Below are 26,197 nucleotides of genomic sequence, written 5' to 3' on the forward strand. Positions count from 1 at the left end.
TTGATCAAAAATAGGTGCGCGCATTAGTTGTTTATTTTAAAATATATAATGCAGAGCCAGGCTTCGGGCCTAGTCCTAGGGGACAGGTGACAGGGGGACACTAGAGGGGAGAGGGGGGCTGGAAGATACAAGACAACCAGGGGGCCCAGGGAATGAAGAGGCTCCTGTGGGATGAAGAAGTCCTAAGGAATGAAGGGGATGTTTGAGATGTAGGGGCCCTATAAGAAGGACCCTATGGAATGAAGGGGGCCCCCAATGGGAAGAAGGACCCTATGGAATGTAAGGGGTTGTATGGGATATAGGGGGCCTAGAAGAAGGACCCTATAGAATGAAGGGGGCCCCAATGGAAAGAATTGGGGTCATGGTTTCTGCATCAGTCTTGATAACATCAGAAGACCTTAGACCGCTGGAGCATGGAGGAGAAGACTCTCTGAGAACCAGTCTAGCAGGACGGACGACCAAGTAAGCAAATCTTCCTTTTCATACTGCCTGGACCTAAACAAGCCCTTGCAGTGTGGGCATGATTTTATTGTCATGTGACACACTTACCTTTGAAGCGAAGCCCTCCAGCAGCGTGCTGTTACTGTTTCCGGTGGGCTACCCCCTTCACCCGGTGGGCTACCTCCTTCTGGGTTTGCGTGCTCCTGCTGTGTGGATAGCCGGGCCGCGATGACGTCACTCTCATGCAAGTGCACAGGATACTGTTTTTGTGCGTGTTTGCAAAATTAGAGTGGGCCGGTCTGGATGAAGTCCAGGGCAAAATTTTTGTCCCAGTCCAGCCTTGGCAATGAGTAATCAATATCTGTAACTGTTACACAAATGCCCTGTACACACGATAGGATTTTCCCACAACAAATGTTGGATGTGAGCTTGTTGTCGGAAAGTCCGACCGTGTGTATGCTCCATAGAACATTTGTTATCGGAATTTCCGACAACAAATGTTTGAGAGCAGGTTCACAAATTTTCCGACAACAAAACTTGTCAGAAATTCAGAGCGTGTGTACACAATTCTGATGCACAAAAGTCCACACATGCTTTGAATCAATCAGAAGAGCCGCACTGGCTAGTGAACTTCATTTTTCTCGGCTCATCGTACATGTTGTACGTCACCGTGTTCTTGACGTTCAGAATTTCCGACAACATTTGTGTGACCGTGTGTATGCAAGACAACTTTGCTTAATTCTATTGCATCCATGTTCTTGAAGTTGATCACCAACTCATATATTTAAAAGCTAAAAGCCAAACTTGATGTTTTTTTAGTACATTAAATGTAACCATTTTTTCTGTGTAGGGCAATGATGATGACAGCCTGCGATCTCTCAGCCATTGCAAAGCCATGGGAAATACAGAGCAAGGTATACATCTAATAAAAAAAAAATGCCTGCAACTGTTTTAGATATGACAAACTATATGCATAGTGCAAGGAATTAATCAAAACTGGAGGAGACAGAATCTGGTGCAGCTGTGCATGGCTACCAATCAGCTTCTATCATTAGCTCGTTCAGTTAAACTTTGAAAATGAATGTTAGATGCTGATTGGTTGCCACGCACATCTGCTCCAGTTTTGAGAGATTTCCCTCACTGTATATAAAAATGAAAAATATACAGATTTAACAATTTTCTACCTTTGCCTGATAAAAAGTAAAATAAATGGTAAGGCAAAAGTAAAGGCAATTTTACATATTTTTTAGGTGCATGTATATGGGGCATTTAATTACCAGACACGCAAAGCTAGACTACAATATTTATTGTTTATTCAATGTATAAGATTTTGTTCAGTTACTAGATTCACTAACAATGCAACTCTTTGGTCCAGCTGTCAGAGGACTGTTGTGTTCCCACAGTGGGCAGTATTTATGCTGAGTGATTATTACTTCCAAGACATAGACTAATTATGCAGAGTCCACAGAAAAAGAAACATTGCAAGGTCAAGAACATTCTCAGACTGTATTTTTCCATAACATCATAATAGATTTGTATATATACAGTATCTCACAAAAGCGAGAACACCCCTCACATTTTTGTAAATATTTTATTATATCTTTTCATGTGACAACACTGAAGAAATGACAGTTTGCTACAATGTAAAGTAGTGAGTGTACAGCTTGTATAACAGTGTAAATTTCCTGTCCCCTCAAAATAACTCAACACACAGCCATTAATGTCTAAACCCCTGGCAACAAAAGTGAGTACACCCCTAAGTGAAAATGTCCAAATTAGACCTAATTAGCCTTTTTCCCTTTCCGGTGTCATGTGACTCGTTAGTGTTACAAGGTCTCAGGTGTGAATGGGGAGCAAGTGTGTTAAATTTTGTGTCATCGCTCTCACTCTCTCATACTGGTCACTGGAAGTTCAACATGGCACCTCATGGCAAAGAACTTTCTGAGGATCTGAAAAAAAGAATTGCTGCTCTACATAAAGATGGTCTAAGCTATAGGAAGATTGCCAAGGCCCTGAAACTGAGCTGCAGCACAGTGGCCAAGACCATACAGCGGTTTAACAGGACAGGTTCCACTCAGAACAGGCCTCACCACGGTCGACCAAAGAAGCTGAGTGCACGTGCTCAGCGTCATATCCAGAGGTTGTCTTTTGGAAATAGATGAGTGCTGCCAGCATTGCTGCAGAGGTTGAAGGGGTGGGGGGTCAGCCTGTCAGTGCTCAGACCATACGCCGTACACTGCATCAAATTGGTCTACATGGCTGTCGTCCCAGAAGGAAGCCTCTTCTAAAGATGATGCACAAGCAAGCCTGCAAACAGTTTACTGAAGACAAGCAGACTGAGGACATGGATTACTGGTACCATGTCCTGTGGTCTGATGAGACCAAGATAAACTTATTTGGTTCAGATGGTGTCAAGCGTGTGTGGCGGCAACCAGGTGAGGAGTACAAAGACAAGTGTGTCTTGCCTACAGTCAAGCATGGTGGTGGGAGTGTCATGGTCTGGGGCTGCATGAGTGCTGCCGGCACTGGGGAGCTACAATTCACTGAGGGAACCATGAATGCCAATATGTACTGTGACATACTGAAGCAGAGCATGAACCCCTACCTTCGGAGACTGGGCCGCAGGGCAGTATTCCAACATGACCCCAAACACACCTCCAAGAGGACCACTGCCATGCTAAAGAAGCTGAGGGTAAAGGTGATGGACTGGCCAAGCATGTCTGCAGACCTAAACCCTATTGAGCTTCTGTGGGTCATGCTCAAACGGAGCTGTACAGTCACTACTTTATATTGTAACAAAGCGTCATTTCTTCAGTGTTGTCACATAAAAAGATATAATAACATATTTACAAAAATGTGAGGGGTGTACTCACTTTTGTGAGATAATGTGTATATATATAGAGATATATATCTATATATAGATATATATATATATATCTATATATATAAATATATATACTGTACACTACTTTACAAAAGTACACTGTATATTTAATTCAAGAACGACTCTAGGCAGGTTTACAGACAGGAAATAAATGAGGTGTATAGGAGAGATAACTTGTCTACCAGATGATGATAGCAGTCCAAAGAGCAGGACGGAGATGAGTCAATAGCATATAGACAATGTCATAGTAATTGTGGTTGTTAGAAATGGTTGTCACCCTTCTGATGCTATACAGCTATAAGGCACATGGGAATGGGTGGAGCATAAGGCTTTGTGAATTATTTGAGTAATAAACAGTTCATATAAATGTAATTTAACAATGTATTTAACTGTTTAGCTGGAACTGCCCTTTAATTAATAAAAATGTTTTCTTTTGTAGGTTGCATTGTTGGTTGCAGCTGAATTTTGGGAACAAGGTGACTTGGAAAGGACTGTATTGCAACAAAATCCAATTGTAAGTATTACTTATGAAGAACTGTGACAAAAAAGGGATATTGATAAAAAAGCAAATCTGTAGCTAAGGTTTTGCCATTAAGCAGAGGATGAAGATGATTTTTTGATTATTAAAAGAGAGTGCAAGCTTTCATGTATAAAAAGAAAGTACAGAAAATGTCTGTATTGCATAGATGCATTTAATATTGTAGTGATGCCCCCGCAGGAGCCGCTTGGTAGATTGGGTTCTCTGTTCTTCTGCCTCAGCTCTGAGAACAGGTTAAGCAAATGAATACTGCACTGCTACTGCACGATTATAGATACCCGGCACACAGTATCAATCAGCAAACATCAGACTGGTTAGTGGTAAATTAATCCAACAAGTCACAAGTTTCAGTAAACAGCAGCATGCATGTAATTGAGAAAGTAAAGTATTAGGGCAATCACAGTTCACTAGACAATATATTCACTAGGCTATAGCAGCATAGAATGAAGTTTTGTGCAGCTAAATTAGAGTAAACGTGGTAATCCACAAAATCAGCAATAAGTAATGACATTAGAAAACAGCAACACCAATGATCATCAATACTGTGATAACTCCTCTGTAAACAGTAGGCTATATCCGCTTTAGAGTGCACTCTATATGATTAGCAGCAATGAAATTTAAGACTCCCTAAAGAGGTACCTTTTACTATGGACAATAGGCAAAGTTCTTGTGCAATAGCTATCTGAGTAAGCAATCTTTAGCCCTAGTTCTTCAGCCGGCTGACGTTGAGGCCCAGTCTTTACAGTGGTGCACATAAGTACAGTCCCAGTAAAGTCTGTGTAACGAGCCCCTTGCTCGCTCGGTTCCACTCTCCCGACACTCCTTTGCAGCTATAGAATCAGATTGCAGATAGCACCATCTGATTGCTCGGTCATCCAATGCTCCAGGATTAGAACTACAGCTATGTGCCGTTCTAACCCAGTTGTGATAGCTCAGAATAAACACCAGGCAGGCTGTATGTAAGTTTAACCAGGAATCTCCTTTATTCAAAAATACAGGCTCTTTTATACACTAACAGTGGAGGTGCATACCTCCGGCTCATATTACTCTAACAATACACCTGTAACCTAATTAACCTAATTAACATGGGCTAATTAACTAATCCCTTTAGACAACCTAGATGACTCAGACATGACCTTTAGGCCAGACTGGCCGTCTTGTAGCTTAGAACCCCCAATCAACATTATCACAATAGCAGAGTTAATTAACACAAACAACAATGGGGATCTAATGACTCTTAGATCCCATACTAGAGACTTATTTACAATACACATTTTAGCAGACAAAAGACAGGTAGCTGGAATTGATGACATTAGCATTTAACAGTAGGAGTCCCAACTGTATGAATCAGTCACTATTCCAATATGGCAAATCCAGGGTGCCCAGAGTCTGTGTGTCCTGGGGGACCAGGACCCGAATCCACAGTAATACCACCTCAAGGGTCCCCAGGCATACAGCTCACAAAGAGCACCGTTCCCCCAAACGCAAGGGCCCACGATCGATCGGCAAGAGGCTAGCATACAGTCCCCTCCAAAAGTCTCTCCCGGCTAAGTCTGTCACATTTCTCCCCTTTCGACAGGAGACTAACACAGGAGGAGACCCCAGACGGGTTGGCTCCGAAGTTAGTCAGTAGTTCCAGTTCTCTAATGCCTGTACCCACACAGTACCCCAAACAAATTGTTCCAAACAAAGCATTACTCACCCAGCCAACCTCTGCCTCTCTCAGAGAACATATCTGCCGCTGGGGAGAGGCCTGGACTGGCCCTTCTCCCTGGAGTCCTTTCTGCCGCTGGAGAGAAGACAGGGTGTCTGGGCTCACTCCGTCATGCTGTTGGGGATCTGGGCTGACTGCCCAGCATCCCTAGGGTATACAAGTGGAGACTGAAGTCCCATCCACCTTCACAGGAAATCCATCCTCTGTTAGTTGAGGGCAGAGTCCAGCAGTACTCGGCCCTGTTGCCAGCCCTTCTGCTGGAAACCCCACACCATCTGCTCCGGCTAACTGTTGGGGAGGGACGATGAACACCTCCTCTCCCTTCTCCCCCTGTATCCTGATCTGCTGCTGGGAAGTGACCACCTCCTTCTCACCCTGAGCCTCCGGAACCGGCGCAGGTGTAGGGCAGAGATCTTGGACCCTCTGTCCGGTTGTCAGCGTTTCAGCTGGGGAAGTTCCTTGTAACTTCACAGATACTTCTGTTGGTGCTGGGCAGAGCACAGTGAAGTTTGGCCCTAATAACAGCTCTTCTTCCACTGGAGGCTCACCAGGTTGTTCTTCCTCAGCAGAAAAGTCTATCAAATCCCCTGTCTCTGCAACTGGTGTCTGGGGATAAAGGTTCACCATCTCCTCTCCGTGGAACCCAGAAGATGCTATCGGTGCTGGGCAGAGCACAGTAAAGTTTGGCCCTAATAACAGCTCTTCTTCTGCTGGAGGCTCACCAGGTTGTTCTTCCTCAGCAGAAAAGTCTATCAAATCCCCTGTCTCTGCAACTGGTGTCTGGGGATAAAGGTTCACCATCTCCTCTCCGTGGAACCCAGAAGATGCTATCAGTGCTGGGCAGAGGTTAGCAGAGCTCTGCCCTTGTTGTCAGCACTTCAGGTTTTTGGGACGGCAATCTTCAGATTTTCCACTGCCGATTCTCTGGCATTCTGCTGGACAGGCACATTCCTCTATCCAAGATCATCCAATGCAGAAACAGGTTCATTAAGGTCAGTCAGCACTTGCTGCATCAGCCATAAGACCTCCGCCTCCATAGCTGTGGGTGCAGGTTGGCAAAGCACACTGTTACTCTGCCACATTGTCAACTCTTCAGCCAGGATATCAGAGTTGTCAACTGGTATTTCCTGGCAAAGGGAGCACCACCCTGCTGCTGAGCAGAGTCTAACAGCTGTTTGTAGGTCATCTCCAGCTCCCATTCCTGAACGGCCAGAAACTCCAAATCTTCCTGTGCCCAGTGCACTTCTGAGACATTCAGTCTCCACTCTCTGTGCTCCATTATTTCCTCCAAACGCCACTCCCGATCACTCCCAAAATCAGTGTCCCTGGACAGCCTCCAGTACAACAATCCCAGGCCATCGTAGTCAAAGCCTTCCGTGGGGCTGTCATCCGCTGTCCACGGGCACACTTGGGCTACATACCACTGGAGGGCTCTGTAGCTCTCGTCCAACCGCATTTCTGCCCGGATCAGCCTGCTTAACTCAGCTGTCCACTCCTGGTTCGGCTGTTCCCCCAATAACAGCATTCGCACTTCATACTGCGACCAGTACCTTACATGGATGGAGGGTTTTGCTGCTCATGGGCTAGCGCTTCCTTCTAGAGTTCACAGCGGATAGAATCAAACCATCCTAGCAGGACCTGCTCTTATACTGGTCCTCTGTGCTGTATCTGCTTTTCTCGCAACCTCCTTCTGAATTCCTCATCCATGGTGGCTGGTATCTCTCCTCTCATGCTATCTGGACCTTGGATCCAGGTGATGGTTTGGATGTGTTCACGGCAAGGAAGCACGATCCCACCATTCCCTCCACGGCTCTCAAGTAAGTCTTTCAGCGTGGCTCTCCTGCAGGCTGGTTTGGAGTGTCCCAGTAACTGGAGAGCAAATCCCACGGGTGCCAACCAATGTAGCGAGCCCCTTGCTCGCTCGGTTCCACTCTCCCGACACTCCTCTGCAGCTATAGAATCAGATTGCAGATAGCACCATCTGATTGCTCGGTCATCCAATGCTCCGGGATTAGAACTACAGCTATGTGCCGTTCTAACCCAGTTGTGATAGCTCAGAACAAACACCAGGCAGGCTGTATGTAAGTTCAACCAGAAATCTCCTTTATTCAAAAATACAGGCTCTTTTATACACTAACAGTGGAGGTGCATACCTCCGGCTCATATTACTCTAACAATACACCTGTAACCTAATTAACCTAATTAACATGGGCTAATTAACTAATCCCTTTAGACAGCCTAGATGACTCAGACATGACCTTTAGGCCAGCCTGGCCATCTTGTAGCTTAGAACCCTCAATCAGCATTATCACAATAGCAGAGTTAATTAACACAAACAACAATGGGGATCTAATAACTCTTAGATCCCATACTAGAGACTTATTTACAATACACATTTTAGCAGACAACAGACAGCATTTAGCATTTAACAGTAAGAGTCCCAACGGTATGAATCAGTCACTATTCCAATATGGCAAATCCAGGGTCCCCAGAGTCTGTGTGTCCTGGGGGACCAGGACCCGAATCCACAGTAATACCACCTCAAGGGTCCCCAGGCATACAGCTCAGAAAGAGCACCGTTCCCCCAAATGCAAGGGCCCACGATCGATCGGCAAGAGGCTAGCATACAGTCCCCTCCAAAAGTCTCTCTCCCAGCTAGGTCTGTCACAGTCTGCATGCAGTAAATAATGCTGCTAATTAGGTAGCCAGAGCCGGCGCCACCATAAGGCAGCTGCCTGAGGGCGCCAGGGTGGGGGGGTGGTAAATTCCCATACCTCCTGGATTAGCTGGAACATTGCCAGAATTTGATGTGGATCCTGGAGCAGAGCCAAGTGTCAGAACAAGTTCTGGCACTTGTCTCCAGTCACTTGCCTGGCAGGGGCACGCTAATTTGGGAACCAGTGTCACCTGTCCCGCAGCTTGTGCGGGGTGTTTGGTGTCCCACACGCTGTGATCTTCACTCTGCACAGCACCCAGCATCTCTCTCCGCCGTGTGCCTTTCACACTGTAAGCCACATCCTCCGCCTCATCCGACTCCTCCCCCTTGGCTCTGATGCATTCCTGTACACAGGCAGGAGGAGCCAGGGAGGAGACATAACTGTAGACGTCCCACGCTGATCTGAGGTCTGCGATTATTTTACTGCAGATGATACTATAGATTAGATGACATTTGCAGGGGGAGGGGGGAAAGATTGGGAGAGGGAACACAGGGACTGCAGTGATTTTTTAGGGGGGGGGGAGAGGACTTATGCTAGGTAGGAGAGGGGGGTTAGATGTGGTATATGACCACCCCCCACAACCACAACAAGTCCTCTCTCCTCCCAAAACACCCCCTAGGACATACATTATCTTCTTAGCGTGCCCCCCCTACCCAATCAAAGAGACACTGGCTGCTACACAGGGGAAAGCATGGCATCTGGGACCCAGGACACCGAACTAGAAATGCAGGGAATTCACCACAGGTGCCCACCCTAGTGCCCCCCTGCTAGGCAAATTAGTGGAACCTGGTGGCGGAAGTTTTTTCAGGATTGGGCTTCAGGACTCGAGGCCCGTTCACACCATGAATCGCACAAAAACACACTGCGCTTTCCTGTGCAATTCATATGCGTTCCAAGTGCAAATTCAGCTCATTCGTTTGATTGGGCTGAAATTGTGCTGGACCGCACCAAGAGTTTTAAAACGCACAGGAACCAGATCACATGGTACTACTACACCATACAATCTGGTGCAGGCAAAGGCGTTACATTTGTGACCTGCGTTTGGGGTGTCATTGAGTTAACATTGATACCCACAGCAGATTGCAGCTGTAGTGCATTTTGAATGCGGTACAGGAAACGCACACAGACTGCAGGTTTCCCACACTGTGTTGGTGTGAACTGACCCTTAGTCTGGATTTGTGTGGTTTTGTTCTTATCTCAGAAAGGTCCCACAAAAAAGCAGGACAGTTGGGAAGTATTGTTGATTGATTTGTATTAGAGGGGGGAGGATCTGTGTTTGGGGGTGAGGTTTTGTACTGGAAAGGGTGATTTGAGTGGGAGCATTTATGACAGAACTGGGCAGCAGACTTGTGGTGGCGTGGGGGATTTAGGAGGATTTGTGCTGGAAGGGGATTTGGGGGTGGTGTATTTGTGCTGGGATGAGAATGTATGTTGGCAGGGGGGATTTGGGGGAGAGAATTTGTGCTAAAAATGGGGAAAATATTTACACTGGGAGGAGGATTTGTGCTAGAAGAGGGATTGGGGTGGGGAGAGGATTTTTTGCTGGGAGAAGAAATTTGTGGGGATTTGTCATGCTGGGAAGGGGGATTGGGGAGAAAGATGACTTTTGCTGGGGTAGTTTGGAGAGGGGGGAACATTTGTACTGGAATGGGGGAGTTGTGCGGGGAGGGAGGTTGTGGGGGGTGGAAGAGGATTCATTGTGAGAGGGGTAATGGGGGGGAAGTGGATTTGTGCTGGGAGGGGAAGAGGATTTGTGTTGGGAGGGGGAATTGATGGCTGTAGGGATAAGTGCTAGGATGGGAAGAAGGGGGGATTGTGCTGGGACTGCGGATTTGGGGAGGGTGGAGGAGGACTTGTCATGAGGAAGGGGAAACAAAATTTGTGCTGGGTGGGGTTTTGTTCAGGGAGGGGAGAGAGAATTTGTACTGGGGGGGGTTACAAATTAGTGCTGGATTATAATTATTTTTTTTGGAGGGGAGGGATTTGGGATTTTCACTGAAGGGGTGAAGCTGGGGGGTGATTTTATCCTCTTATTACCGCTACACTGTGCGTTACACACTCCTATGCCCTGCATTCTGTACATTACACTCCTGTCCCCTGCATTCTGTGCATTATGTTCTCCTGGGCCGTGCTCTCTGTGTGTCATGTATTCCCAAACCCAGCACTGACTACAACCCTTGGTGCGTTACATACTCCTGATCCTTGAACACATTGCATTATACACGCTGACCCCTGCAGTCTGCATTATGTATCCTAAACCTGACTGCAGCACCCTGTGCATTGCACATAGCCATTTGTGTTCGTGACACTCTTGCTTGTGGCATATCAGTGAAAGCATATTTTATAGGTGCAAGGAAGCACGGCTTTCATTAACCCATGCCCCTTAAAAGAGAAGTATGGGTTTCTATTTGATGTTTTCTATTGTAGATTTATACTTACCTAGGTGGATGCTGCATCTATCCCCTGGTGCCTCTGCACTGAAAACCGAGAGATCGAACACCACAGATCACTCGGTTCTCACAGCTCCCCGAGCAGAGAGTAGACTGTCAGTCACAGCTCTCTGCTCATCTCCCTCCTCGCTCAAACTTTGGCTGGACTTCTCCTTTAAGCTATGTGTGCCTCCCTCAAGTGTCTCTCATTGTGAAGTTCAAAAGTTGTGGGGGGGGGCACCAAAATGCACCTTCCCTGTGTAGACAAAATTCCTTGCACCAGCCGTGTACCCGGCCCACATTGGGAATTGTAGTCCAATGGTCCATAGACTTTCATAGTAAAGTTTCTTTCAACTTCATCTTCCATGATTCAGTGCTGCCAATCATCAAGTCTCTTGAGTTCATTCTGCTTGTCAGCAAGCCCCCCACCCCCCCACCCCCCTTCCGGTGGATGGAGGCAAGGTATTGTTAACCCATTCAGCCTGAAGTCAAGCGAAGACGCAAAAAGCACTGTAGCACAGTGTCCTAAATTGCTCTCTGTCTCTACCATAACACCAGGCTACAATATAATAGTGAATGCAGCACTACTAAGCACTTACAGGCAGCAACCAATCCAATTTCAAGTTTCATTGTATAACGTAAATCAAGGGTCTTCAAACTATGGCCCGCAGGCCACAACTACAAGATTTTATATGGCTGATAGCAAATGTCTGTGAAAGTATTCTGGTTGGCTGGGAGTGCTCTGTGTATTATAATATGGTTGGTGCATCCACTGCCAGCCAGCCAGCCATGACCCTACCACAGGCCCCCTGATGGGCACTCATGGATGTAAGAAGGGACTCTGATGGGCACTCCTGGATATAAGTGGGGGCTCTGATAGGCACTCCTGAATGTCTTTATAAAAAAGCTTTTTTTTCTTACTGCGAATATTTGTAAAATCCACAATGTGACCCTTGTACTGAAAAAATTGGAGACTCCTAGTGTAGACAAAGGTTGCTTTGTGATTGGTTGTTGCAGGCCTCTCTGTATTATTGATGGGCTTACATTTCAACAGTGGAGTGGTAGAGTGACATATTTCTAATTTATAGAAAATGATTAAAATTATATATTTCAATGTATAATTTTTTGTTTTGTTATAGCCAATGATGGACAGGAACAAAGCTGATGAGCTTCCAAAGCTGCAGTGTGGTTTCATTGATTTTGTCTGCACGTTTGTATATAAGGTATGCCTTTTATAACGTGGTATGCTATCATATGAGTGCACACATTAACAGATACAGCAGATCTATCGGAATAGGAATTAAAAAAATGTGCAGGGTACCACAAAGATTGTCCTTTTGTATTATGCAATATAAAAGGTTTTTTTTTTTAAAGACAGGGTCTGATCCAAGGTTGACAGCCATCAGAAGCATGAATTTGTGTACATTTAGGTATACCCACATTAGTAATGTATACACTGTTTTTTTCACAACTACTTTACAGATCTCTATTTTTTTAAAGAAATTAGTTGATTTATTGCTGACAAACCCTGCACTAGCAGGGGAAAATAAATTCCTTCCTGATTCCCCAGAAGGTAATAAGATATTTCCTGGATTAACAATCACCAGCTTTACAAAATCCTTTTCCAGCATAATGGTATCATATCATGATTTCATAAACATTTTGTGATATTTACTAGTGCTTTTTTTTAAATGTACAACATATGCCAGGATTAAAAAAAAAAATCAAAAAATCAATATATCTCTATAATCCCTATGTTTTATTTCTTTAAAAATGCTGCAAGTACAGGATAATGTCAGCTCCTAACAGCCCTGCATGAATTATTCTCAGTGGACTACAGAACACCTCCTCTTACATTATGGAGATGAGGAGAGGCATGATGTTCTGTATCCCAGGCAGGGCTGGCAACACTGCGAGGCATTTCAGTTAAGAAGAAGCAACCTTCTCAGTTAACAACAGGAAGTTGGGAGCTAACTTGATTTTTTGGCCTGGATCAACAGTTTTTTTTCTGTACAGGGAAAAGGGTAATTCTTTACTCCCTTACTCCACTTCTCTCCCTTCCCCACCCAGCACAAGCTGCATTTTTACCAGAATCTTGCTGTCTCAGCGCTATGCGTTGTTTATATCCTTTGCATTGGATCAGAGCTGGATCTCCCCAGATTTTGGTCTTGATCCCCCCTCACCCCCGAGACCTTGACATCAGCAGGGTGGACCCTATAGTGAAGCACTGAAGCCTAGCCCAACCACTACAGTACACATAGCCACAAGGATAAAATGATTAAAAATGTTTGCACCCCTAGATCAGACAGGCTAGATTCACATTGGTTCCTTTTAGTGCCATCTCCTGATTGTCTTCAGCTTCAGGAGATGGCCCTTTATAGGTCTATATAAGATATGGCCAGCAGGATGTAATTAGTGCACCTGACCAAGAATCCGAGATTTTTTAGTATTCAACTGAACTGGGGAGTGTGGGTTACTTTACTTTAGGCCAGGTGTAGTGGGCAGGCATTGATGCTCTACGTTCTGCGTTAAAATTAAATATTCATGTAGGTTCTTGTCTACATCAAAATGATATTTTTTTCTTACATTGTTATACAATATAATATGGCAGGTAACTACCAACTTATAACTTGGTGTTTGTCTTAACACAGGAGTTTTCAAGATTTCATCCAGAGATCCAGCCAATGTATGATAGGATTTTGAACAATAAAAAAGAATGGAAAGCTTTGGCTGATGAGTATGAGGCAAAAATGAAAGCTTTGGAAGAGGAAAAGCAAAAGAAATTAGGCATTCAGCCTGCAAAACCAGGTATGGGTAAGTTTACCCTAATCCGTTCAAGAAAAAAGTATCTTATTGCATCTATTGTATCATTAAGACAAATCCAAATATCTCACATTCTTGAGGCTCCATTTAACTGGATTTGGAGTACCATAATTTAAGATATTATTTATTATATCAGTAATAAAAGTCTGACATGTGAATGAAATTAAGAATAAGCTGAATACAAGGACTCATCTCTCCATAGATATGTTTGTAATTGCTTGCAGGCCTATGCCTATACATTTATAGGATATGTATAAAGTTTTGTACATAGTTTGTATGTGATGTTTATATTATTATCAGGAAAAGAATACATTGAAACATGTCAGATAAATGTAAATATTTCATTGCCACATTTCCGGCCAGCAGGTGGTTCTTTTTAGCATGCTTTTATGGCTAGTTTTATCTTTTTATCTAAAAAAATAATTGGTTTACAGAGTTCAACAGCTCAAGTTGAAATTTACATACAGTCCAAGGGCCCAGGGGAGAGGCGTGTCATTCTCCCTACCTGCTCTTTTCAGACAGCCCTGTGAGTTAGAGAAAGATGGCCTGAAATCAAGCACATTCAGTTGTTCTTTCTATTTAGTAAACCCATTATTTTTTTATGACACCAGTGTTATGGGTGCACTTTGTGTTTCATGTTTTTTTTGGAAAACAATGATAGCATACAAAAAAAGAAGATATTAATGTTTAAAAAATGCATAAACTTGGCTTTATGCTACTGAGTTCTCTTTAAATTTTAGTTTATACTACATAAGACATACTTATCATCTTCTGTTCTTTGCAGCCCCAGCCGCTACAGGAAAAGAAAATGGCGGAAATGTCCCAGTAGCCGAACAAGCACCTCAGTCCAAAAGCTGTTCTATCTTATAAGACTGTAAATATTTTCTTTTTTTTTTTTTCACCTGTTTTTGGTAGGTTATTGATACATTTAAATCATGCTAGACCTAGGTACTGTGAAGCATACTTTGCAATTTGTATAAAAAGATGACATTAAATATAACCCATATGTGAAAATATCATATTTTATAGTTGAATGTCACATATGTTTGCCTCAAATACTGTGTATGCTTGCTGACTGAAATAAACTATGAAGCTGCAATCAGTGCAGTATGGAGTACAGAGATACTCATATATATTATTTTTGAATGCTGTCAGCATTGCCAGTGGAGCAGCAGCCATATTGGCTGCATTAGGTAAACACCTAGCCAATATAATTTTCTAGTTATGTATAGCCTAAGGAAGAGTTAGAACCTCTGTCAGGTTGAGGGGATACAATCTCATTTTTATCCTGCTCACCATTTTCATGACTCCATTAGAAATATCCATTAATTTATTGCTTTCAACATCACAGGTGTAAAGAGGGTATTTCCCCAATAGTGATATTTGTTCTGTGGATGACTGCCAAGGGTGGAATCTGCCCTAATTTTTGCCCACATCCTGCCATATCTCTAGAACAGGATTTAATGGGGGCATGGACAGTCTTGAAAACCTTGGCAGAGATTCTAAACCCTCCATGCTCTAACACTCCACAGACTAAAATAAAGTTTTGGTTGGAGTTCTGCTCTAAAATTTGTTTTGACCATTTACTAACCAGGTAGACAAACCAAGCAAGAGTTAAAAACAGCTGTTTTTAAAAAAAATATTTTTTACTGGTATAAAAAAAAGTTATTTAGAGCAGAATAGATGTTATTGGAGGTTTATGGAGGCAGATGTTGCTCTTAGCCTCCCTTTTATCAGACACTCCCTTTCTTTTTTTACGCAGGAGCATAAGGTAGTATATGAGATGCAATTTGGGGCTGTACCCTATCTTCAGCGTTGCTTGTAGGAGGCAGACACCAAGGGGGTGGGTATCTGGGTCTTTCTTCAGCTTGAGGCCTAGTACCACCCACCTCAGCTAATCCCTTTGCCTAGTTGTGTCTGAGATAGAAAATATTTTAGCCCTGTGACTTCGTCATGGGACTTAAAAAGAAAAAAAAAGCAAAGGAAGCATGTAAGTGACAAAAATGTTTATTATTATTCTACAGAAACCTTTTGCTTGGGTTCCTGCAGAGGTTTCCATGGGTTCCCTGGGCAATTTCTGACTCTTAAGATAAGGACCCACTGACACCAATGGTTTTTAAGCTTTCTGCAAGAGGGATTTTCTTCCCTTTGACCACAAATGTAAGGAGCCTTCTCCCCAATGACAGGCTGACTTTATACTTTTTTAGACGTAAAATGAAGCAAAAACTCATAGAGAACCCATCCAATTTGCAATGATTGCAGATGAATTGCTTTGTTTCAGTCAAAGAGAGTAGCCTCAAACTTGAAACCATAAATATTGTGGATGATTACAATGCTGTGATTGTAATATGCATGCAGTTATGCTCTTTGTCATAAAAGTGAAAATTATAAGTGGATTCAGTATGAACCTTTTGAAAATCGTGTTATTGTGTATTCTCGTGAATAAACGATGATCAGCCCTTCCCATGTAAATAAAAGTCTGATCTATCCACAATCACGCAAGAAATCTTATGTAAATCAATATTCATTCAATGTGTGTACAGTCTTTATGAGAAAATACTTCTATATTACTATATTATTTATATATATACACATACACACTATATTACTAAAAGTACTGGGACGCATGCCTTTACACCCACATGAACTTTAATGGCATCCCAGTCTTAGTCCGTAGGGTTCAATATTGGGTTGGCCCACCCTTTGCAGCTTTAACAGCTTCAACTCTTCTGGGAAGGCTGTCCACAAGGTTTGGGAGTGTGTCTATGGGAATATTTGACCATTCGTCCAGAAGCATGTTTGTGAGGTCAGGCACTGATGTAGACGAGAAGGCCTGGCTTGCAGTCTCCACTCTAATTCATCCCAAAGGAGTTCTATCGGGTTGAGGTCAGGACTCGCTCATCTATGTCTTTATGGACCTTGCTTTGTGCACTGGTCCAAATCATTTGGTGGAGGGGGGACTAAGGCTGGGATGGGATTCATGTGCGTGTAAAGGCAGGTGTCCCAATACTTTTGGTAATATAGTATAATTAGATTATATGAGAGAGAGAGAGAGAGAGAGAGAGAGAGAGAGAGAGAGAACGTTCAAAGGGTGAGGTGCACGTCGGTCACAGTGGTATGTGCAATGGCAATCAAGCTTTCCCACGGTCTTGTATTATATAATAAGTCAAGTGGGATTGCTGCACAAAAAAATTTTTTAATGAAGAAGTTTAAAACATCAAAAAATTCAGCCAGTCATGGTAACAGTTTCAGGCTAATACAGATCATGCCCTTCTTCAAAACCTCATGCCTCTAAATGACCACATACATGGAACAATATATATAGAGCTCATCAGTAATCTATTAATCAAACAATCTCTAATCAATTAATTGGTGGATCATGGTATGAATCATATAGTGGATACATAATATAATATGATACAATCTTGGAACAAAAGATAGGTATGACAATGTTCCCACACATATTGATCGGGAATCCTATATAGAAAAATGAAAAAATAAAAATATAAAATTAAAAATGAAAATTAAAAATTGAAATATGTGTACAAAAAGGTAAATTGGGTATATAACCCCAAAAAATAATTAATAATTAATAAAATAAATTAAATAACCCAAATGTATATACACCAAAGAAATATATGAATAAACTATAATCTGTAAACCTAATTAATAATGTGCATACCCATTAAATTCATATCAAACATAATAAAGTGTACCATTTTAAAGAAATAAATACAAATCAAAATCTGAATTTAACCCTTTGGGTTGGTATCAAGCCAATGTATTCAGTTAACTTCTCTTTTTTCCCAATTCCAATTCCTAGTAAAATCTGACCAATATAGTCCTCGTCCTTTTTAGGTCCCAAAAACAAGGGATCCTTCCCTTGTCTTTGCTGTATGCAATGTACTAGTATAATCAAGGGCAAAGGTTTTTCACATCACCAAACGGGTTATGATATATCAATAAAAGACTAAACAGGAGGTTGGTCTGGTTCATGGTACAACACCCATCACTCAGGCACCTCATCCTAAATAATCATGGAAAAAGGCTAGAGGTTGAGGGGATTTTTACGGTGCCAATAAAAGTACAAGGAAAGGTATGACTTAAAATAAGCAAAAACATTTTTTTATTATTATTACAAAGTTAAAAGATACAGAATGGATGTTCACAATAATAACAAACATATGGTGGTCATATTTATTGATAAGTTAAAAAAAAAGGGTAAATACATTGCACACTAGCCCAACATGTTTCACTAATCGCTTCTTCAGGGGACGTGCAGTTCAGAGTAGGATTCACATAAAGAACCAGACAAAAATTGCCACCAACAACAAACCAAGCCAGGTTCAACAGTCCTCCAGAAACCCCCAAATAAGAGGAAAACGGTCAGACTTGTGGTCATAGAGGACAGAAGGCCGAGAATAAAGTAATGTATTTTTCAGCCCATAAGATCAAAAGCAACTTTGGAGCAACTTTAAACTGCCTGCACGATGTTGGGTGCAGGGAGTGGTGCAGTATCAGTAGTGCCGCATAATAGAGTCTGACCCTCCGGCTCTTTTCCTCTTATCTGGGGGTTTCTGGAGGACTGTTGAACCCAGCTTGGTTTGTTGTTGGTGGCAATTTTTTTTCCCCTGAAGAAGCAATTAGTGAAACCTGTTGGGCTAGTGTGCAATGTATTTACCCTTTTTTTGGACCTATCAATCAATATGACCACCATATGTTTGTTATTATTGCGAACATCCATTCTGTATCTTTTAACTTTGTAATAATAATAAAAAAAATGTTTTGCTTATTTTAAGTCACACCTTTCCTTGTATTCTTATTGGCACAGTAAAAATCCCCTCAACCACTAGTTTTTTTCCATCAATAAAAGACTGTTATACCTGCCAATCCTCATATACATCATCAAATGCCTTTGTGGTCTCCTCTATGTGGAGGAGACCACACAGAAATTAAAAGATCGTATCACGAGACACAAATATTCCATTAGGAATAAGTTGGACAAATTACCACTGGCTAGACACTTTATAGAAAAAGGACATACAGTTTCACAACTTAGATTTATGGTCATTGATAGTGTCTCAAAAAACATACAGGGGGGAATTGAGAAAAAGAGAAGTTAATTGGATACATTGGCTTGATACCCTCCAACCCAAAGGGTTACATTCAGATTTTGAGATTTTGATTTGTATTTATTTCTTCAAAATGGTACTTTTTTATGTTTAATATGAATTTTATGGCTATGCACATTATTAATTAGGTTTACAGATTATAGTTTATTTATATATTTCTTTGGTGTTTATAAATTAGTTTTTTTTTATTTATTTTGTTAATTATTGTTTTGGGGTATATACCCAATTTACTTTTTTTTACACATAATTTAAAATTCATTTTATATTTTCATTTTTCTATATAGGATTCCCGATCGATATAATTTGCGAAGTATGAGAACATTGTCATACTTGTTGATCTTTTGTTCCAAGTTCGTATCATATTATATTATGTATCCACTATATGTTTCATACCATGATCCACCAATTAATTGATTCCAGATTGTTTGATTGTTTAATAGATTACCGATGAGCTCTATATATATTGTTCCATGTATGTGGTCATTTAGAGGCATGAGGTTTTGAAGAAGGGCATGATCTGTATTAGCCTTAAACTGTTACCATGACTGCCTGAATTGTTTGATGTTTTAAACTTCTTAATTAAAACATTTTTTTGTGCAGCAATCTCACTTGATTTATTATATATATATATATATATATATATATATATATATATATATATATATACTTTGTATATATATATTATAATATATTATATATATTAGATGGCATGTTTTATTGCATTGCTAGGCTGTACTTCCCAGGTAATTTACAGGTAATTGTGGTAGTTATCCAGTATAACCTGAGTGAGAAGAACTTAATGTACATGGAACAGTTTAAATGAGGTTCTGAGCCTTATAAAGGAAAACATAATACAGGTTAGTACAGTTACTTGTGATGGTCTGATTGATTATTTTTTATCTATGTGCATTGTGAATGCATGAGAAAGGTAGCAATAGTAGGCTATTAGGATGTGTGACATTATTGAAGCGCTACGTAAACTGTTGGCGCTATATAAATCCTGTATAATAACTTATGCGCAAACATAGCTTGGAACTACAATATGCCAGAAAGATGTAATTGTTGGAGTCTCCTAAAAAAAATTAAGAAGCCTTTTATTATCTATACCTTGTAATATCAGTATCAGACTGGCTCTGATCAGATGTAATATCAGTATCAGACTGGTTCTGATCAGATGTAATATCAGTATCAGACTGGTTCTGAATGGAACCTACAGAAAAGACAAATATTTTAGACTTTAGGTTACCCTAGAATTTTTAACTACAAAGCCCCAGATGCTTGAAAGAAAACGAATAAACACGAAGCACTTCAAATCCGCTCCTCGTGTGCTAGATTTTAAGAGCACTTAATATAGCTCTCACCCTATACAGTGTGAAGGCTAGGTCGTATTTTAGAGAATCCCATGGTCAGCTTATGTTAAAAAGTTGCTAGCTATGAATATATCCCATTTTGAATTAAGATCTTATTTGGGCCTGGCAAATGTAATATGCCTCACTCAACATGCTAAAGATCGCTTTAAAATGAGCATTGTCACTACATGAACTAAACAATCTTACTTTAATTAAAACTCCAGTTTTATTAAAAAAACATCTTTAATGTCTACAGATATCGCAAGGATTTTAGCAAACTTTATTGTTGATCCCATCCTATTTCTAGAAATAATACTCCACACCTATAGATTACATTTATTATAAATTCATATGAAATGTTTTAAAAATGAAATGAGAGTTTGTACAGGAAAAGTGTCTATATAGAAAGTGTCAACTAGTGTAACACCCAAATGCCAATTTCCCTCCCAGCCCACTCATCTGTCTAGTGAATACAGCAAAACAAAGGGGTTGATTTACTAAAGGCAAAAAGACTGCACACTTTGCAAAGTGCAGTTGCACTCTGCAAGAGAAGTTGCTTCAGAGCTTAGTAAATGAGCAAAAGCTCTGCTGACTGCCATCATCCATGTGCAAGCAAAAATGCTGTTTTTTTATGTTCCTTGCATGTGATTGGATATTCTTTGCAAAGTGAAGCTTTATCTCATTTACTAAGCTCTGGAGCAGCGGCACTTGCAAAATGCATAGTCTATTTGCTTTTAGTAAATCAGTCCCAAAGTGTCTCTAATAGGATTGATGAGAAAATCTGCCACAACATCCAAGAAAAAGGTATTTGGTATTTTACAAGATTTCAATATTGTGTTCTTACTTGGGAAATCTAACACAGCCCACAACTGGAATGCACATGTGCCAGGAAAGCAACAGGAACCTGTGGAGTTATTCAGTTAGTGTTTTTTTTTTGTCTGTGTTCTGCCATGGAAATTTTCTTTCACTTCCTGTCTTGTAGATGGAGATTCAACAGGAAGTTAGAGGACAGCTCTCCAGGGTGAGGGGAATTCCCATCTTACGTAATGGTCATTGGAACATTTGTCCCCATTGAAAAAAAGTTCCTTCATCTCTTTCTTCTCCTTTTCTTGCATGTCTTCCATGACAATTTTAACATTTTGGTTTTCCTCCTACTTTCTGTCCCAGTGACAATGGGCATCAGGACAAATCTGTGTGCCCTCGGGGAGATGCACCCAATCCCCACTCCATCTATAACTATAGAAAAAAAGCTTTTTCATACAGTGCCTTGCAAAAGTATTCACCCCCTTGGCATTTTTCATGTTTTGTTGCCTCACAACCTGGAATTAACATGGATTGTTTGAAGATTTGCATCGTTTAATTTACAGAACATGCCCACAACTTTGAAGATTTTTTTTTTATTATTGTGAAGTAAACAACAAATAGGACAAAATAACAACAAAAGTCAATGTGCATAACTATTCACCCCCCTAAAGTCAATACTTTGTAGAGCCACCTTTTGCGGCTATCACAGCTCCAAGTCGCTTTGGATAAGTCTTACCACTGGGATTTGTGCCCATTCCTCCTTGCGAAACTGCTCCAGCTCCTTCAAGTTGGTTGGTTTGTGCTTATGAACAGCAATCTTCTATTGGATTGAGGTCTGGGATTTGACTAGGCCATTCCAACACATTTACATGTTTCCCTTTAAGCTACTCAATTGTTGCTTTAGGCTCAAATCACACACAGAGTGGTACAGGTTTTGCTCAAGAATATCCTTGTATTTAGCATCATCCATCTTTCCCTCAATTCTGACCAGTTTCCCAGTCCTGACTGCTGAAAAACATCCCCACAGCATGATGCTGTCACCACCATGTGTCACTGTGGGGATGGTGTTCTTTGGGTGATGTGATGTGTTGGGTTTACGCCAGACATAACGCTTTCTTTGATGGCCAAAAAGTAAAATTTTAGTCTCATCAGACCAGAGCACCTTCCTCCACACATTTTGGGAGTCTCCCACATGCCTTTTCTCAAACTCAAAATGTGCTATTTTGTTTTTTTGCTGAAAGTAATGGCTTTCTTCTGGCCACTCTGCCATAAAGCCCGACTCTATGGAGCGTGCAGCTTATTGTCGTCCTATGTACAGATACTCCAGTCTCTGCTGTGGAACTCTGCAGCTCCTCCAGGGTTACCTTAGGTCTCTGTGCTGCCTCTCTGATTAATTCCCTCCGTGCCCGGTCTGTGAGTTTTGGTGTGCGGCCATCTCTTTGAAGGTTTGCTGTTGTGCCATGTTCTTTCCAATCTGGTTATGATAGATTTGATGGTGCTCCTAGGGATTATCAAAGACTTGGATATTTTTTTTATAGCCTATCCCTGACTTGTACTTCTCAACAACATTGTCCCTTACTTGTTTGGAGAGTTCCTTGATCTTCATGGCAGTATTTGGTTAGTGGTGCCTCTTGCTTAGGTGTTGCAGCCTCTGGGGCCTTTCAAAAAGGTGTGTATATGTAATGACAGATCATGTGACACTTAGATTGCACACAGGTGGACATCATTTCACTAATTATGTGACTTCTGAAGGTAATTGGTTGCACCAGAGTTTTTTATGGGTTTCATAACAAAGGGGGTGAATACATACACACATGCCAATTATCATCTTTTTACTTCTGAAAAATAGTTTTATGTATATATTTTTCTAATTTTAATTCACCAACTTAGACTACTGTGTTCTGATCCATCACATCTAATTCAGATTAAAAAAACATTGAACTAAAGGCTGTAATGTAACAAAATAGGTAAAAAGCCAAGGGGGGTGAATACTTTTGCAAGGCACTGTATGTATTAAGTGTTATTGCAGATTGATGAATCAAGCTACACACTAGGCTATAATTACAGGGGCAGAGGATTAAGTTTTCCTAGGCTCATGAGGAGAGAGAGCCCACACATATCTGTTGCATCCCCTTCATAGGTGTATCCTTAGAGAGTCATTGCTCCAAGCCTCCATTTCTACTGCTCTGTTGGATGCCAGTCTTGAAGCTCCACCACACTCAGTGTAGATGCACTGAGCAAGAAAGGAACCTGCACAATGATGACATCACTTGGCTCAAAATGTATTTGGTCCAATCTCTATGATTGAGCCAGTATGGGTGAAACATGTCAGAGAGGGGCGGTATTCAAGAATATATTTTATGGAACCAGATTATATTATCGGAGTGCAGTGCTGCTTACTCACCTTCACATTTGTCCATTGTGTTACCTACTGCTTCCATCTCTTTTTATGTTTATGATTATGCTGTGTCCACCAAATAATTGCAAACCCGTCAAAACAGAAATACAAGGCTTCTGTTGCTGACCCCTTCCTTTGAAAATGTTAATAGTCTGGCTTTCATTCTGATACTCGGGCATCAGTGTTTTAGGGCAGAAACACACTCTGCTTGTGTTACTGCAACATTCACTTGGTGTGGTACGCTGGTACGTGGCTGCGTTGCAGTGCACCTGATTTTTGGTAGCATCACGTGTTGTGTTGCTGCATGTCTCTGTTTTGGTCCATTTCTGTTCATTGCCAGTCCATATAAAATAAATGGGCTGCCTTGAGGCAATGCATAATTAATGCATGACACAACACACATTAATGCAACACAAAGGAAAAAACAAGTGTACTGTAGATGGGAACTGATCAATTCACATTTGACACTGACCTAGTTGGCAGATAGTGGTTTCTGATTTCACTGTGACTTTTTTTTTCTGAGTGACTGAAGCCAGGAAAGAAAATCAGGCAGCTAGCATTTCCAGAAGCAGGTCAGCAATGCAGCCACTGTATTTCTGTGATCACAGGTGTCCGTTATCTGAACAGGACCTCAAAGTCTGTTATAAAGCCTATAAATCTGAACTTTAAATATCACTTCATTTTTTAAAATGTATTAGAAAAAGAAATGCAAAAACATTAAAAAAAAAATCCAATATTTAAACTGTAAATTAGTACAACTGAAGGTAGAGCTGAATTTGTGCTGACTAATAATGTTTTTATAAACTGCGATTAACAGCTTATGGGTGGAGACGAGCACATTTTTAGAACTCTGGCCCACCTTCAGTCTGTGAGCAATACAATTCCCTCACCTTAACTTGACATTGACCTACATCTTGAGACATGAGTAGGGGAAATAATATATTCTACAGCCTGATTTCTGTTATTCAGTATCACACTAGTGTAAAGTAGAATTGTGCCCCCCCCCCCCCCCATTAAAAATATGTGTATCAGCACTTAATTATAAGCGTGTCTGCCCTTACAGTTTTGCCCCCTGCAAAGTCCCACAAATACCTATTGATTCTGCCAGTGAGGTCCACCTAATGCAGCTTTCAGTGATGGTGTGGCAATGATACTGCACTGCTCCTAAATTCAAAGTACAGTTGTTACTCTCATATAGGCTTTGCCTGCTTGCTCTACAGTGGGATGAGAAGATGTTGCAGAGGGTATAGCTAGCAGCATTATCACTGCTGATTCACAGGACTGTAGTTTGTAAATCTACATATGGTCACAGCTAGTCATGCGCATACTTTCTGGACGACAGCACTATCTTGGTTACTGAAACCCTCCCACTGTGATCTGCAAGGGGGAGTGTGGGAGACACACCAAAAAAAAAAAAAAAAAAAAGATTTGGCTCAGTCAAGGAAAATGAGGAAAGTTTTTTGTTTACTCTATGCAACTGAGTTGTACTTATTTATCATCTTATGAATTGTATTTTCCTCTTGTGTTTGAGGTAGGTCCATCATAATCTGTAACTACTGGGAGGTAACACTATATCATGTTTGTTATCTTGAAAGCTGTCCACTTATTGTGTAGTTACTTGTATATACATATATGAAGTTAAGATTGCTTGAGAAAACTGTGTGAGTTTAAGGTACTGCAATCTGTAAAATTGTTTTACAAAAGAATAAAATATCTGTTAACAAACGGAGTATGTAGACTGTTTCTTAGATAAATAATTCAAACTGACCTTTAATATTCTATCAAAAATTGAATTAAAAAATTAATAAGCCTGTGTTTTAGTTCTTAAACCCAATTCTAATCTTAAAATATTTTGCTCATTCTTCCATCAGCTAAAAAATATTATTGAAATTACAAAAATAATACTGTGTGTATACAGTATATATATGTATGTCATACAGGGTTACTTATAAGAAACTCACCTGTAAAATAAGTGGTTTATTTACTTACTTTTTTTGGCAGCCCGTGTCATGAAAAGGGTCACTTTAACAAATCGCCTATCTTTTATAAAGCCAGGCTGATCCTTAGTTATTCAATTATTCTGAACAATATTTTTAAAACATTTTTGTATGACTTCACTTAGGATAATTTAAATAATGCCCACACAACATAAGTCAGGCTTGCTGGTCTATTGCCCAGTTGGAGTTTTTTTTACCCCTTTTAAATAATGGTGCAATTTGCTCGATTACTGTACTAGGTAAAAAAGAGTTTAAAAAAATAAGATATTATTCTTTTCAATCTCTTATCTTATTTTTTTTTTTTTTAGCATGGGGTGAATGCAGTTTGGACCAGGTGCTTTATTAATCTTATTTTTGTTCAGACTGCGGGTTGATTTTTTTAATGCAAATAGGCTCCTCCCTTTGCAAGCTTAGTGAATTAGGTGAAGCTCTGCTAGCATTCATCATCCAATTATGTGCAATTAAAAATTAATTTCTTTTTTTTCCCTTACACGTGAATGGGTTTTCTTTGTGTAGTGACTTTTTACCACATTCGCTAAGCTAAGAGGAAATTACCTTGCAAAGTGAAATTGTTTTTGCAAAATGGCAATTTGCCTTTAGTAAATAAAGTAAACAAAATTAAACTAAACCCTTATAGTGAAAACACTGGCTATAGCACAGTATTGTACCGGTAGCCATTATTTAATACGGAAAGTTTGGAGTTTAAGTGGTACCCTTTAGGTTTGATTTACCAAAGGCAAATAGACTGTGCACTTTGCAAGTGCAGTTGCACTCATTTTCCCCAGAGCTGAGTAAATGTGGTGAAGTTCTACTGATTTCCATCATCCAATCATGTGCTAGCAAAAATGTTTCTTTTTTTTTCCTTCCTTGCACCTGATTGTACAGAATACCCAAAGTGAAGCTTCACCACATTCACCAAGCTCTGGGGAAAAATGAGTGCAACTGCACTTGCAAAGTGCACAGTTTATTTG

The 26,197-nt window shown here is 40.9% G+C and overlaps 1 protein-coding gene across 2 annotated transcripts in view; it reads left to right on the top strand.

The window, feature by feature from the left end:
* The window catches only part of PDE6A (phosphodiesterase 6A), a 178,351-nt gene extending 153,397 nt beyond the window's left edge, over positions 1 to 24,954 (top strand). Inside the window, exons 18-23 of one of the 2 annotated variants that reach the window (XM_073620560.1) lie at positions 1,292 to 1,355; positions 3,765 to 3,839; positions 11,863 to 11,946; positions 13,375 to 13,537; positions 14,331 to 14,420; positions 21,010 to 24,954. In XM_073620560.1, coding sequence (XP_073476661.1) covers positions 1,292 to 1,355; positions 3,765 to 3,839; positions 11,863 to 11,946; positions 13,375 to 13,537; positions 14,331 to 14,416 — 472 coding nt within the window. In that variant the 3' untranslated portion in view covers positions 14,417 to 14,420; positions 21,010 to 24,954. The remainder of the gene's footprint in view (positions 1 to 1,291; positions 1,356 to 3,764; positions 3,840 to 11,862; positions 11,947 to 13,374; positions 13,538 to 14,330; positions 14,421 to 21,009) is intronic. The other variant, XM_073620561.1, reaches the window with a different exon arrangement.
* The last annotated feature ends 1,243 nt before the right edge of the window (positions 24,955 to 26,197 follow it).

This window comes from Aquarana catesbeiana, linkage group LG03, assembly GCF_042186555.1.
Source record: "Aquarana catesbeiana isolate 2022-GZ linkage group LG03, ASM4218655v1, whole genome shotgun sequence".
In the NCBI taxonomy this organism is placed as follows: Eukaryota; Metazoa; Chordata; class Amphibia; order Anura; family Ranidae; genus Aquarana; species Aquarana catesbeiana.